Here is a 16249-nt window from a genome sequence, read left to right as displayed (position 1 = left end):
GAACAACAGGGTCTGCAGAGCACTGTTGTTTCTAATTCACTGGAATTACAGTGCTCCTAAAAGGTGTCCAAATGACTTTGCATTGACTGCGCGATTATACTAAAGTGTTTTGTCATAAAAAGGTAGTGTAAAAATCAGAGATGATGTGGTGAAAACATTTTTTAAGGAGCTATTAACCGCAGAGCATTAAAGGAGAAGTTGACACATCTATGAGGAAGTTCCAGTAATGAGTTTTGGAGTATTTGTTCTGTAATCTCCAGATATGACAACGCAGTATTTCACTGTGAAAAAAAAAGTCACATGTTAAGTCTTATGGTTTTATTTCCACAACAGCTAAGGATGAGTTTTAACTCTTATCTTATGTCTTTGCAGCTCCCTTGCTTACCCATATTGATCCAGATTCTTGCTAGGTGCGATGCCACTGATCACACACGCTGTTATTGATCGACATTGGTCACCCAGGGCCTACATGGCGTCCTGTTAGCACCCTCGGGGGTGTCTGCGTTTTGTTCTACGCTTTAGCGCCTCAAAAAAGGCAAAGGCCACACATGAAAGGATTCAGAGTGTTTGAGCGACTGAGGGATCAATTCACACCCTGATTGTCATATACAAAGGCTTCACTGTCTCATCGTTTCCCAAAAAAACGGTCTGGAGAGTTTGATCAGTAACTAACTACTTTCATCACAAAGGAATCAAACACAGATTCTCCAATCTAGATATTGCTTTGGTTTCCTCAAAATTGAAGTATTCTCTTTAACCTGCATCATCAGGTTGCAGCAAAACAGAATAGATGAATTGAGGGACTTCTTAGAGCGGAGGGGTCAAAGGCAGTTCAAGTTGCAGTAGTATTTGTGGCAACCGTGGATGGTGGCCAACAATAATGGCGCTTGACATAATCTATCATTTGTTTTCTCACTAATACTAATGAAGTTCTTTATTATTTTGCCTGGAAAAGCAAGTGCAAAAATGGTTTGACAGCTAAATAAGACTTTGGTGTTTATCTGTTGGCTGGACTGAAGTATACTTGGCACTGAAGTAATTGTTTTCGGGGTAAGCCAACCCTCTGATGTTACAAAAGCTGTATAATTCGGCTGCAGTTCTGATATTTTTTTATATTTGATCATGTGTTTTTTTCTTTCCCAAAAGAACCCAAAAAGTTATTTCAGGCTCATACACATGTGTCAAGGACAAAAAGAAAAGAAAGGCCCAAAATAGAGTCTTATCAGTTTGGGAATATTCCTAGCACCAGTAGGAACAATGGCGTTGGGAGATGGGAGCTGAGGTTGACCCTAATAATGCGACTGGTCCTGTCAAGGAACCTGGAGAACAGGAAGCCCACCGTACCTCTGTCTTGATGGATAAAGTCATAAAAATGATAAACACGAGTCTGGATTAGCCTGGGCCAGGACAATGTGCTGGTCAGCGGCGGGGAGGATTCGGGTCGGGTCAGTAAGAGTGAAGAGATGAAAGAGTCTGCCCCCCCCGTGTGGCTGACCTCCCCGCTCATTTCACAGAGGAAACCTGGGTTTTCCCTTTCCCCGCTTACTAATGGCGATTCATTAGTCAATCAAGACGTTCTATTATTAGATATCTTTCTCCCTGTGGAGTTGGAATAAAAAAAAATCAGAGCTCAGTTACAAAAGAGTGTAAACACTGGAGTTGAAGGAAAAGTCTGGTTATTAAAACAAAGCTATAAAGACATATATATATATATATGTATATATATATATATATATATATATATATACACACACCATATGGTACCCCAGCAGAATAAACTATGAATAAGCTTTAAGTTAGCAAAAGTTGTAGGCTGTGTGAAGTGAAAGCAATGAGTCAACAAAAATCGACTTTGAGCGTACCGCTGGAGCAGTGTTCCTGCTGTTTGACTTTGTGACCTGCTGGTATATAGCCCTCGTGAAAATCAAACGCTGTATCAGCAGTAACCAGTACAACACTTTGAGTCCTCTTTGTAGATGTTCGGATTTGATCTCGGAATTTTGCAAAGTGCGGACTTGATAATCAAAAGATAGAAATGAAATAAGGTTTGACCACAGTTAGGTAGTCATTATGAAACTACAGTACCCTGGTACAGCTCACTGTTGTAGCAAATGTTTAAAAGGCTCTCTCTCACCCTTTGATCATTTAAACTAATCATCAGGAAGTGTTTTGACCCCACTTCCTGTCATTATAACTGTGGTATGAACAAGAAGAAAAAGATTTTGATGTCAAAATGAAAGCTTTGTAAGACCTTCTTTTAAGTATGACCTTCACAGGATTCTTTGAATGTTTTGAAAAAAGAATGATTGCTATTTGGAGACATTTTGTTCATTCTTCCCAGGTCCATTTAACCAACCCCTGTGTGGAAGCTGCCAATGAACACCTCAGAAGCTTAAAAAGGAAAACAGACGCATTTAAAGTGTTTGAAGCCAAAAAGGCAAGTTGTTCTTTGAGCTACTTGTGAATTTCCCCCTTTGTATTTCACTGAAGTTTTCTCTTATGCAAGGTGCAACAACAATTAATTCATCTAACACTGAAATATTATTCAAACTGTCAGATTGGTAGAGAGCACTTTCTAAAGCCTGCCAGTCGTTATGGGTGGAAGGAATTAAATCATGTGACGATGTTAGTTGTGCATTTGGCAGCGGCTGTGTGTGTGCTTCACTGGCGGGTGGGATCAGACCCGGAATGTGTCACTAGTCTAGCCCAAAACTGTCACTCATTTCCCGTCCTTCTGCAAGCCACCCTCCATCTCCATGCCAACGCATCTCATTAAAAATCACCCAGTACATGCCAGGGAGGAGTCCAGCCAATCTCTCTACTGCTCCCTCATTTTAATATGCAAAACCAGTATTACAAGGACAGAACATGTTTCCCATTGACATTTAAATCGCCCAGTAAGATGAAACCTCGGCGAGACTGTTAGACATATAAAAAGTTACTCACCACTTTCAGCTCTGGCACTGACCGACTCAATGTCCATTCCTGGCTGTTGACGAAAGAGTCTAAAAGGAAAAGGCAAAAAACGAAATTAAGTCGAGCAGAATTTAAATGCATTTCCAGCTATTTTCACCAATTTGACACCAGCTACAGATTATATGGCATTAACAGAGTTTTCCATTGGATAATGGTAAAGGAGGAATCATCTGCGGGTGTTTGCCCCTGCAATATCTGACCACATGCATTTTGAATGACTACTGTTTACGATGTTTTATTTGATTGTTACCTCTGTGTTAAGTGTCCTGTCTGTCTGTAACTTTGTGTTGTATTGTTACCACTAGGGGTGCACCGAATGGGAAATTCTTGGCCGAAACCGATACCGAAAATAGGAAACAGTTGGCCGAAAACCAAATGCCGAAAGGCCGAAAATGATTAATAGGAATATATATAATGTATACATTTTTTACCAATGTTGTTCAGCTACCTGATTATGGAAAAATACATGATTATGGCAAAACTTAAATAATAATCACTATTATTATCCAAGTCAAGTGCATTTTCTTTTCTCTGTAGGATAACTACAACAAAGTGCATTCAGAACAAAGTCAGGGCGCTTTAAAACTGCATAAACATCTAGGCCAGCAGGCCTGCAACAAAATAGTGTAAATAAAGACTGTAACAGCCAGGCCTTCAACAACAACAAATGCACCTATAAGTTTGGTAACCTAACGTGTTGTTGTGCGATTTGTAAAACGTGTTCAGCTGACATTTCTCGAGGGGGTGTAACTGCAAAGACTTTCACCACTTCGGGATTACTCCACCACTTGAAATCAAAACACCCGGACAAATATGCGGAGTATGATCAACGTAACCCTGTTCTCTGACATTTGGTGATATTTTCGGCCAAAGGGCCTTTTTAACCATTTTCGGCCGATAATTTTCGGTGGCCGAATATTCGGTGCATCCCTAGTTACCACTGATCGGGTCTCTCTTGAGAATGAGACCCTGTGTCTCAATGAGATGTTACCTGTACAAATAAAGGTTAAATAAAAATAAAAAGCTATATACATTGTGTGCAACACATTTTGTGGTGGATTCTAGGGATGCCAGCGATTATTTGATTTTTCGTATATTCGTTACAGTCTCCATAATCGAAAAAAAAAAAAATGTATTCGGGGGAGCAGCGAATAATCAATTAATATTCGTCAGGGCTGTCCGATTTTCGAATTTGATCATGGTCAGTTTCTGGCATCCCTAGTGGATTCAGTAGACATTCGTTTGACAAAGCTTGACAACAATTCATCTCCCTCTCTGGCCACACATCCGCCCTCTCCCCAGTCACACAGGGGGTCCCCCAGGGCTCAGTCCTCGGCCCCCTCCTCTTCATCTGCTATCTTTTCCCCCTTGGTCACATTATTCGCAACCTCAACCTTGATTTCCACTGTTACGCCGATGACACCCAGATCTACATCACCACCTACGCCAGACACTCCCGCGNTATCAGTCTGTATCAGATCCGTTGCAGCCCCGTTTTTAGAGATTTGGGTATGGAGGAAAAGAGAGAGGGTTGTGTTTTCTGACACAGGGAACCCACCAAGTGTCAGAAAACACAACCCTCTCTCTTTTCCTCCATACCCAAATCTCTAAAAACGGGGCTGCAACGGATCTGATACAGACTGATACAGATTTTAAATTGTTCTGACGTCAGAAACGGGGTGCTCCGCCTATATGGGCAACTCTCCACCTATCAGGGGAATGAGAGGTTGCCGTGGCATGGTAACAGCATGGTAACATGACGCTCGTGCCTCGCCCCCCTGTGGTCAGCTGCAGCTCATTTGCCACAGAATCAGCCCTTGCAAAAACAGGGCTGGAAAAGAGCAAATAGAGCAAAATGAGGAATGGCTAAAATGCATGATCTGTTTGGTATTTTGAAAAAAAAACTTCACAGACATGTTTTATATAGGTATGTCCCTACAATATATTATTCAAATATAGCATGATAGGTCCACTTTAAGTAGAGTACTTGAGTAAATGCACTAAGTCACTTTACCCCACTGCTTCAAATATAGTATTTATTCTGCTGTGTTGTAACTAGTTCCCCTTCATGGCCTTGTTTATTGATAAACTAACTCAGGCAGCGTGGCACTGAGTGGAATGACAACCCTGCGAGGCACAGAAAGTGACGCACACAGCCCTGCATGCGGTGCCAGCAGTGTGTAAAGAGGCTAAAGACGCCGGTGGAGAGCACCTGTCAAACTTCATATCAAGTCACCCGTTTTTTCCAGCTTCACTTTGCTTTCCTCTAACCTGACAAGCAGGCAGGAGACCCCTCAGCGTGTCATGTGTCCCGTAAATGTTACTGATCCTAACTTGCATCTCCACACACTGCAGGCCAAACAGGATGATTGCTTGTGTGGTGGTGATCTCCCAAAAGTGACAAAGTGTGTTGACGGCTCTCCTCTGACGCAAGAAAATCATTTAGTTGTAGTGTCTGGTGTCACTGGGACGCATAGCAACGCAAATGCTGCCTATAAATACACGTCCAGGCTATTTTAAACCTAACGGGGTCAAACCGGAGAGTTCAACTTCCTTTTACCGCACAGAATGTATAGCTTTAATTTTCTGCAGAAGATTGAAGAAAATGGGAAGATGATTATAATTAGACAATAGTATAAACTGGGGAAATAAATGATACAAAGAGCAATCACAACCTATTATGTTAAGGTTGCATTAAAAGGTGTTATAATAAGCATCCTGGAAATGTGGTTAAAGGGTCAGTTCACCTAAATGATAAGAAAACCAAAAAACTTCAAGTCTAGAAATGTCTAGCTATAGCTTTGGTTTTGCTGCTAAAGGTTGATTCTGGAGAAAATTTGATAACAAATAAAAAACAAGAGGAGTAATGTCAGCATGAAACTTCCCTCATCAATTACTGCCACTAAGAGAATTGTTTTTTGTGTTGCAAGTTCTCTGAAATGTTATGTTTAAGTGTGCAAATAAAGCATTTTCTATTGATAACTTTTGGTCATTAAGGAGAAATGTACAGATACAAAGTTAGTCAAATAAAGCTGTATTTTTGATTATTTCTTTCCACTATTTGTAATGAAAGCAAATAGCTTAAACCTTAAAACGGTTCAGTACAATGTTTTGACTAGCGTTTCGGATTACTACTTTAAAGGGGCCCTAATACACACATTTTCAGGTTCATATTTGTATTTTGTATCTTTACTGTGACATATCTCCATGCTTTAATGTTCAAGAACATGTTTTTCTCATACTGCCTGTGCTACAGCACCTCTTTTGACCCTCTGTCTGAAACCAGAGCCCAGTCTGCTCTGATTGGTTAGCTGGCCGGCTCTGTTGTGAATGTCCAACCACTTGAAGATGTGCCACCCCTTAGCCTATCATATACAATGTGTTGGAGTGCTAGCCTAAGCGAGTGTTATATAATGAGGTCACTTTGTCGTGGAAGTAAACAAAGGAGTCCAATGGATGCGTATTTCTGTCTTCATCATAAACTGAACCTTTAAATTACCCCTGCTGATGACATTTCTGAAAACTACGGGAACTCATTTAACTGAAATTACATTTCAAAGTATAAAAAAAAGCTATATTCAGTTTGATTATTTAAGCAATCAGATGTTTATGTGTGTTAAGACTCAGGCAAACCCATGTACGTCATCAGAGAAAGACACACTTACTTCTATTCAGCCATGAAAGCAAAGATCTGATTGTGTAATAATTCATCTCTTCTCCAACACTTAACCTCTTAGTAATACAAACACTGATGTCAACTCATCAAGATTCATATTTCCTATAAACATTGAAAGAAGCACCGATTCATAAACAGTATCAGTTTATGTCAGCCAGTAATAGTGTTACATTTCAGTACAGAAATGTTGAAGACGTTTATTTGAAGACAGTTTCATCATTATACCATTGGTCTACTGTTCAATATATGGTACTGTATCTTAATAAAAAATAAAAAAATAGCAAAAAAACGTGATTCTTTAAGGAATACTTCACTTCTCAAAGTTATCATTTATCAACTTCTCACCGAGTGCAGTGGTGGAAGAAGTACTCAGATCCTTCAAAAATGTTGCTTAAGTCAAAGTACAGAAAGCAGTAAGAGCATTACAATATTGTATCTTGTCAATTTTAGAGATTTTTCAAATACTGGGTAGATCAATAGTACAGTACTGAATCTTATATCAGCATATCTTGTTTTTATATGTAAAAAGTAACTAGGAGTAAATAAATGTTATGGAGTAAAAACAATATAAGCCTCCAAAATGTAGTGAAAAAGAAGTATAGCATAAAATGGATCTACTCAATTAAAGTACAAGTATGACAAAATACTACTGATGATGTACAGCAATTGATAACTTAGTTACATTCCACCACTGACCAAGTGTTTCCTTGAATTTTGAGGTGAAGTTTACCTTCAAGAATGGAACTGCAAGATCTTGTCACATTATCAAAATGTCAACAGTTCAACATATTGGGAAATGAGCTTATGTGCTTTCTTGTAGAGTAAAAATAATAACATTGATATCAATTTCACCTCTGTTTATGTACGGAGCTGAAGTCACAACGTAGTTAGCTAAGTTTAGCTTAGCAAGATGACAAGAGAAAGGGAGAACTATAGCAACTAGCGTAGCAAGCTAGGCTAATCTTGCTGCGACTCCAGAACAACACAGATAAAGAGTGGTGCAGTGATGACGTATTAGTGTAGGCTGACAGAATGGGTCCCTTGATAAAAAACAAAGGGAATTTTTCTTTGCCTTTTGATATATTGCAAAAAATAAGCTCTGTTGCAAACACATCGTGATACTTAACTAACCAAAAACACGACCCAATAAGCCAGCATCTATCTGCATGGTTCTAGCTAACATTGAAATCGTTCTTCGCAACTGTGAAACTATGACATATTTGAGTATCAATGAGTTTATTAAACCTCATCACGTCCTGTTAATACATGCAAATGATTACATCAAAAAAACATATGCTACATTTGATACTTTCCTTACAGTATGGAAGTACACTGGACAATAAGTAATCAACACTATACACAATGTTCCTTTTGATGTCTACAATTTGCCAAATCTACTCAGTGTCACTTTATAGATTTTGTTTAATACCGAGTATAATGATTAAGATAATCAAGGTAAAGCTGGAATAGTTTTTGTTGAATAATAGATTACCCGATTGACATAATTGGCAATTACTTTGATATCCCTATAATCGTTAAAGTATGTTTTAATGTATTTAATGTATGTATGTAAATGTTTCTCTGTATTATATTATATTTAAGTGAATTTCTTTGGGTTTTCGACACTTAAGGACATTGCCTTGGACTTTGAGAAAACATTTTTCCCTTTTTTCCGATATTTTATAGACCAAACGATTCACTGAGAAATGTATGGACAGGTAAAAAAAATGTAAGTTGCAGCCCTAAATCAAAGTGCTTTGAGAGAATACGTATTTAACGTTAAACATTCTCTCTGAGTAAAATATCGTGTGCCATCTAATCCGATTTGCTGAGAAAATATTTGCAGATTTGAAGGAAAATCCTCACATTGAGTACCATAAACTTCCATAGCAGACAATCCTTGTGAGATGAACACTGACACTTCATAAACAGTTGAGGAGAAGTAAATGAAGGATGAATCATTGTCCTGGATTTTCCAGTTTCCCTTTCCTTCTCCTGGGCCTTTCAAAGCACACATTCTCTTTAGAATCAAAGCCGCCACATCCAACAGCAGATTGATGGGAGACTTCCTCTACACGGTGGTAATTCATCTTAATTGTGATCCATTCCTCTTGGCTGCGTTCCCAGTTGGCCAGATGCTCGACATCTGTTTGACCAATAAATCCCTTACAATGTCTTCAAAGCATTAAGGTCTGGGCGTATAGAGTCTGCGGTAAAAAAAGGCTTTTACAGGTTGGAAGAGGCTAGCCAACATCTGTATGCAGCTGGTCATGTCCAGAAAACAGAAGATGAATTATTACCATCAAATTGGACGTACAGGGTCCCACGACTTAATAGACGGAAGCATATGTGCATAAATCAATCCTGAAATTAAAATGTAAGTTGAAGCGTCCTCAACATATTGTCTTCAGTGATTGTGGTTCTTGTCTTTTTTGATGTATTTTATCCATGGTTCTCTAACTCATTCTCAAAACCAGGCCTTTTCAGACCCAGAAAACCAGGTGTCTAACTTCTAGTTCAAGTAAAAATACTCCTCTGGTTGGCGACCAGGGCGGTCTGGCTCTCCCGCCGCCTCTCCTTCTTCCTCCTCTCCAGTCTCATCTTCCAGCAGACCACGCTGGACGCCAAGAGCACCAACCCGGCCGAGAGGAGCACCAGGCCAAAGTAGGAGATGGTGGATCCATGCGAGTTGAAGCTGTAAGCCACAGCGGTGACCACGATGCCGGCGATTAGGACCACCACACCAAAGGGGATGGTGCAGCGGTAGCAGGAGAGCTCGGCCCCCCCCGTGGCTGCGGTCAGCTGCACTTCATTGACCAGGGGGATGTTCACCTGGGTGGCTGTGGGACTCTCTGTGTTGTTGGCCTTCTCTGGGGTCGCTGGCGTTCTCATGGCGTCCTCATTAGCTTCTTCTGGCATTGCAGGAATTAGAAATCCTCTGTTAACCAACCACAGATGGTTTCTTCGCTGTCGCCCCTTTACCTCCCTTCCTTGCTAGGGTGTTCCAGTCTGTGTGGGGAGGAAATTGCAAAAGTCATACTTGTTGTTCAACACATGACAAAGACTTTCCAGAAATAGTTGTTTTTTGGTAGATTTTGACACCACATTTCACAATTCAGCAACACTTTTCTGACCCCCCCCCACACGCTGCTTTAATGTAACTTCTTTGCACAATCCCAGCCGCCGCCCCCTGACCCCGGCAGAGGAGTTGTATGAATGACGCAGGACCACTCAGCCCTGCACGAGCTGAGACATTCCCTGGAGAGCGCAGGATATGGCATTACAAACTGCTCCGTGAAATGCGAGGAGCTTCGAAATCACCAGCAATTTCCCAAGCACTCATTCTTTCCTCCATCGCGTCAAGAGTCAGTGACAATAAATGGGTAGTGTCAGGTATGTTATCTTTAAAATGCTTACTTTTTTTATTAAGAGGGCCAAATATATCTCTTTTAGAATTGTATAAGGTTGTTTAGAAGTCTGACATGTCGTTCCCAAACTAAGGTGTCAGCTGAATTTGATGGAGAACCTGAGAATTTAAGCTTGGTAAAGTTAACTTAAAAAACAACAACATTGTGGGTATTTAGATAGAGAATTCCAATCACAAAGTTACCACGGTTATAAAGATATCTAGTTTTTTTTGTTTAGTCATTTTTTAAGCTAAAATGCAAATCATTCGCTCTTTCCAGCTCTTCAAATATGAGTGTTTGATGCTTTTATTTGTTGTGTAGGATTGTAAAAACCTCTTTGATGTTAAATGTGGGAAATCATAAAATAAATGTTGCATTATTTTTTTGACACTTGATTGACATTTTTTAATTTATTAGAATGTAAATAATGCTATACTTGTGAAGTAATCTGGACTTTTCTTTCGAACATAGTGGTTGCCAGATCTTTACCAAGTATCAGAAAGAGGAGAAGAAGAAGAAGAAGAAGAAGAAGAAGAAGAAGAAGAAGAATGTCTGCTCTATAAAATAACCGTAAAGCTATTATCGTTAAAGCCAACTATAAAGTTTTGCCTCTTAAGGACTTTAAAAGCTTTTCTAAGCAACACCATCTGTGAAGGAACATCAGGCTTTGTTTGAAATGCTCTTGATCACACTTGATCCTTTGTACTCATAAAATGTAAGTTTGAAATGTTACACGAGAAAAAACTATCAGGGGAAAAGGGTCCAAGATGTGAAGCAGAAACAGTTTAATAAAAAAACAAGTTATAGTATGAAAGAAGACGTAATTAAATGAAATTACAGCCAGTATAGCGTATTTTAAAATGTATGACAGGTGTGTAATAAGCATGGCAAATGTTTGTTAAGGCTAATTAGCGATAAGAAAAAAAAGTCATTAAGTACAGAAAAACATACTTTTTTAGCAAAAATAATCTGCAACCACGGCAATGTAAACTGACTTGGGGCCTGGTAATAAGAAAACTTACCTTTAAACTTCAGCTTGTTATTTGTAATGAAGTAAATCCACAGCTCGACAAAGCAGAGTACAGACAGAAGAAAGGTTACTTGCCTCACAGCCGTTTTCCATGTTGCGCAAAGTGCTCCTCTGCTGCAGGGAAGCGTCGCCTCTGTGGAAACCCGCTCTTAAAATATTCAGTCAGATTAATCTAATTAAAAGATTTCTTCTGTGTTGAAGTCGACCGCAAACAGCTTCTCTTTCCGGGCTGGAATATGACTCCCATTCACGAGAGGCGTCCCCCCGTGAAGTCCTCAGGTTCAGGGCAGCGGCTCGGACTGCCATCCCCATTCAGAACAACTATTTCAAGTATCGATGACTGCAGCATGAAACCAACCGCAGCAAGGGGGAGACCACTTCCGGTCATTCATTTCAAAATAAATCTAATTTTGTAGCGAGCATTGATTGCAATTGATTTCCCTTGTATACAATTATTTTGAAATCAACATTTGTTTATTTCCCTTACTGTTTATATTGATCACTGAAATGTAGTTTTATAGGTGTTGCTGAAAAAAACCGCTTAGACCAGTTTAAGATGGTTGCTGGTTTTAGCTGGTGTTAGCTGGTGTTAGGCTGGTGTTAGGCTGGTTTAGTTGGTTTACCAGGCTGGACAAGCTGGCCAGGCTGGTCTTGCTGGTTTGTTAGTATAGTTGGCCAGCTTGGTATGGCTGGTCAACCGGGCCAGGTAAGCTGGTGTCTGCTGGTCAAGCTGGCTGGCTGGACTGACCAGCAAAGCCCGCCTGGTAAGCTGGTCAAGCTGGTTAGGATGGTTTGATTTTTTACATTATGGATTTCTCCCCACATACTATTAACTAAGTTAATTCATATGACCTATGGACCTGGTTTGTTCTGTTCTTTATTTCAACAAAAATAATTGAAAGATTAAATTGTTTTGATTTCATGTATTTAATTTACTTTGAGTAAAATGTAATTAATCAATTAAAATCTGATAGATGGAGCAGTTCATTCATTCATTTATATAGTCAAACAATTTAACAGTACAATCATGCAGGTGGCATATTCAACGCTAAATAGTTTAATGTGCAGGAACTGTGGTTTTGATTGACAAATGTAGTAGTAATGTTAAATATGATGAATTAATGAATGCAATATGCTGTGGCTTAAAACAAAGTTTAAGAAAAGCAACACAGCTTTTCATTTAAAACAAAGTCTTTAATTTGAATTGGATACAGGAAGTGGCATTCGACCGACCAATGGTGTAATTCCATCACTCAGCTGAATTTCTAACACTCAATCATCACAGAAATACCTTCAAAGGGAAGCTAATATGGACAAACACTGGACAAAAGGTCACATCTGATGGCTAGATAAGCATTGAATATAAGACCCCAGGTCTCACAGACCTATGGAAGAGGGAATAGGCTTGAAGGCAAATAAATGGAGGCCAAGGGTGAGTACTTATACTCTAATGTGTAGAAAAATTGTTCTGCATTGTTTTACCCATGTTTTGTCATCATAAGGAAGATTTTGGGTGATAATACAAACCTGCAATAATGCATACCAACATCAATTTCTTTAGAAAAGAGAATAAATATGTTTAAAAAAACATTTACATTTTAATTTTGTCATGTGTAAAAATAATCACATCCCTTTTTTATCATCTTATTCACACAACAGTAGTACTGTAGGTTCCAACATTTGAGTCTCGAGGACAATTCAAGAACATTTATAACAATAAGAAATGCAGTAAGCCAAAATACTAGTAGTAGTAAAAGTACTTTAATGGTAGCATTTTGCCTTTTAAAGTATAGTTCCCTTTCATAATAATGCAATACAGAGGTCTGTCTGTCATATCAGAATGTTTTATATAGGATTTTCAGACAATTATGTTCCTGACAATCACTGACAAACTGTAATTAGTAATTTAACAGTATGTTTACATTAAAGACATGACACACAAAATATATGGCAAACAATGATATTTCATCATTAATCAATAATCAAGCAATACATTAAACACAATTCAGGACCCACTTTATCTTTACATTAAAAGAAAATACATCAATAAAACACTCAAATGTACAACAAGATGCCCCAGATTGGAGCTGCAACAATTAATAGTTCCTCGGTCCGCGTCCTAGATGTCATGGATAATTGCGGTCAGACATTCCCCAGAAGAGGTAGTTACACAGTCGGTTAGACGGTATAGTTGACCATCTGAGATTTTTACATAGTATATTTTACCGCCCGAAAGAAATTCAAGAGAACCGAAAACGAATTGTACACATTTCAATATCGAAGAAAATGTTCCGATTTTACAAGTTAAGGTTAAATAAAGACTCGGTTTATATGCTTAAGTTGAACGACGACGTTAAAGTAATAGTAAGACCAAACACATCCTGGCCTTAAGGTCAAAGTTGTTCACAATACGACCCGGTCCCCTCGTTTTGTTACCGCCTCCCAAGAATAGTCGAATAGAGTTATCCGGGGGGTCTAAGCTTATGTAAGACGTTTTAAGCGTCTCGATGTCCCCTCGTTTAACTCGATGTTAAAAACCTAATGTCCCCAACCTGTCCGGTTCGTTTCGTCTTTTGTGAATATAGGTCTGTAAACTACTGGCCGCATGGAACATGTTTCGTGACAGTCGTGGTTCCACGTTGAAATAGTCTTAGGATTGTTGGACAGTTATGTGCAAGTTAAAGTCTACCACGGGGGGTGGAGAAATGTTCAGAGGTTTAAAAGGTAGACCGGGGTAAGTGGAAGTGGAGGTTACTCGACGGGTGGGTTTGTGATCAAGTTTGTGCACTACAACCGCCCAAACACCCAAACGCTGTTGTCTCGGGAGTCTACGTACAAAAAGAGTTCGGAAAAACATCTAGTTCGTTTTCATGAACGCCTGTTCCTCACAGTACCGACCCTCTTTCTCTACCGCCTTGTAAAAGTAGTCGTCTTGCAAAACCACCCAATAGACACGAACAACTAAGTTCCGGTTCCTGGTTTGGTTACGGTCTTGAGAGTTGTCAAGTGCCCCGATAAAAAAAACGAATCACCCAAAAGACGGCGATGGTCGAGTGTGAACATTAATCTGTTCATTTTATGTGAATAGTGTCTAAGTCGTAATGGGACCTGTCTCTACGACTCGTCGTACCAATTTACTGTACCTCCGTTCGAGAGTAGGATGTCTTTTTGCACCTCCCCTTATTTTTCCGTGAAGGAAAACTAATTAAGACGGAACGAAACTGTAACACCACGCCCGAAACAGGGACTAATGTACGTACGACAGAACACACCCACACCGGTTCCGGTCGTACGTCGAAAGAAGAATGAACTCTCGCGTCTACTCGGTAGCTAATGTAACGGCGGGTTCGATGTACGATTTCCTTATAACTTTAACTCTCCTGAGGTTTTTATAGTTTGGTGGTGTGGAATAGTGAGCTGAAGGGTCCCGGTAGAGTCTAAAGTTAAAGACCTTTCGTAGTCTCCTCCAGTAACCAACAACAAGATATCAAACGGTACCAGATCTCCTGAGTATCTACTACTTTATGTGTATTGGTAGAACGGAAGAACCAAAAAGTCCGTTAGATGGACGAAAACGTTCTCCTTCCAATCAAAACGTCCTCCAGTTGTTTTCGACTACTCTACGACAATCTTAAACATTATTACTAAAGTTCGGTGACAAACCCAATCCCGACCGCGGTACTGGAAGTTTACAGTAGAAGACTGTCGTAGACCGGTTCAGACACTTCACACGAAACCCAGGGAACACTACCCGCGTGAGACGGAAACAAAAAACTTCTGGCCGATTGCGGACTCACGAAGAGTTCAAACCACGTACCGTGTTTCCTGACATGGCATTCGTCTAACCACCCGTTTAGAACGAGGTGTTTCAGGAAAGGTATAAAGCGTAGGTTCATATTATACACTCTTCACTGGCGCAAAAACCAAAGACATCAGTATTACTGACTCCTGAGATTCGGCCCCAATTTCCTTAATGTTTTGTTAAGGTCGTTTATGGTTACGAAGACCTACCGGCTGTACAGTTTTTGTAAGAGTGTGTCGTACTCGCGTGGTTCGAAAACGAGCGTCGGTCCTTTTGTCGAGGTCTATCTTAGGAGAGTGTGCTTCTCTTTACTAAGTGGTTCCAGAAAACTAAATATGGTCCACTAATGTCAAGCTCGTTCCTCTTCGTTACGTGACCACGGCAGTCTGACGAGACCGTACCCTAGAGCCGCCTCTCAACGCGAGTCTAAAGAGACGAATACTACATCTACCTTTTTCACTTGAACGGGAACGAAAAGTAGGGTAAAATGTGTGAAAGACCGACAGGAAGGGTGTTTCCCACAAGACACCGGCTGTGTAACCGGACGGTAGTCTGGTCCCACTGTCTAGTGTTTACTTGACTTAACGTCATGTATCTAAATGTGTGTTCACACCAAACAGTATCTTACAACCGACCTCTTTCACAAACGAAAACACTAATGGTTTGAGTTAACTCTCTCTAATTTTTGTAACCGCATCAAACGAAGTGTAATCCCGTATGATTCAATAAAACACTTAACCAGTTATATAATACTTTCGAACCGTCAGTTGTAAGAATTTATTCAAACTTATTTTACTCAGTTATCTACTACAATACCCTTTGTTGCAGTTCTAAAAAAAAAAAAAATAAATTTGTACTCAAATCGTACGGGATGTTACGTTATGTTATGTGTAAAAGTCTAAGATCCTCTACAAAGGGACGAAGTGACGTAACAAAGAACCAAAAACTCTTGAAAATTTTATTTAAATAAATATATTTACAAACTCAATAACCTTGTCCAGACGAAAATTAGTCTAACCGATTAAAATTAGACGACGTCCTCCCGCCGGTCTTTTGTTGATAAAAGGTAATAGCAATTAAGACGAACGGTAATTAAAAGAACAAAATTTAGCTAAATACCCGGATCAAAAAAACACCCAGGTATCTTTAACTATATTTTTTTATACGGTATTTAATGGTTCCACTAATAGAAAGTTTACAGACCAGAAACAAAAAATTGTGTTTGGTTTTTTAATAGGTTAAGTGACAGTATCTTCTGATATTTGGCCCTTTTATAAGGTGTAAAATTTTCACTGAAATTTTGCTAAGTAAACTAAAAAGGTTTATCAACATTAAATTATCAATCGTTTGAATTAAGT

General features: G+C 39.4%; 1 protein-coding gene and 1 long non-coding RNA gene across 3 annotated transcripts; one reads left to right on the top strand and one right to left on the bottom strand.

Annotated features, from left to right (window-relative positions):
- Positions 1 to 6480: 6480 nt before the first annotated feature.
- On the bottom strand, positions 6481 to 11297 carry LOC104954564 (transmembrane protein 100-like). Of its 2 annotated transcripts, none has more exons than XM_010781686.1 (2): positions 11165 to 11297; positions 6481 to 9661 (listed from the first exon to the last, which is right to left on the bottom strand). In XM_010781686.1, exon 2 carries the CDS (start codon positions 9569 to 9571, stop codon positions 9170 to 9172), a length of 402 nt encoding a protein of 133 aa, XP_010779988.1. In that variant the 5' UTR covers positions 9572 to 9661; positions 11165 to 11297; the 3' UTR covers positions 6481 to 9169. The 2 variants fall into 2 exon arrangements, with proteins under 2 accessions (XP_010779988.1, XP_010779989.1); XM_010781687.1 differs by having other exon boundaries at positions 11082 to 11165.
- On the top strand, positions 9678 to 11378 carry LOC104954565 (uncharacterized). The gene is made up of 3 exons (XR_799347.1): positions 9678 to 10045; positions 10531 to 10774; positions 11291 to 11378. It is a non-coding gene; the product is annotated as an uncharacterized lncRNA (long non-coding RNA).
- The last annotated feature ends 4871 nt before the right edge of the window (positions 11379 to 16249 follow it).

Source organism: Notothenia coriiceps, unplaced genomic scaffold, assembly GCF_000735185.1.
Source record: "Notothenia coriiceps isolate Sejong01 unplaced genomic scaffold, NC01 NC01_scaffold00023527, whole genome shotgun sequence".
Lineage (NCBI taxonomy): Eukaryota > Metazoa > Chordata > Actinopteri > Perciformes > Nototheniidae > Notothenia > Notothenia coriiceps.
This window is presented reverse-complemented; position numbering and strand designations above follow the sequence as displayed.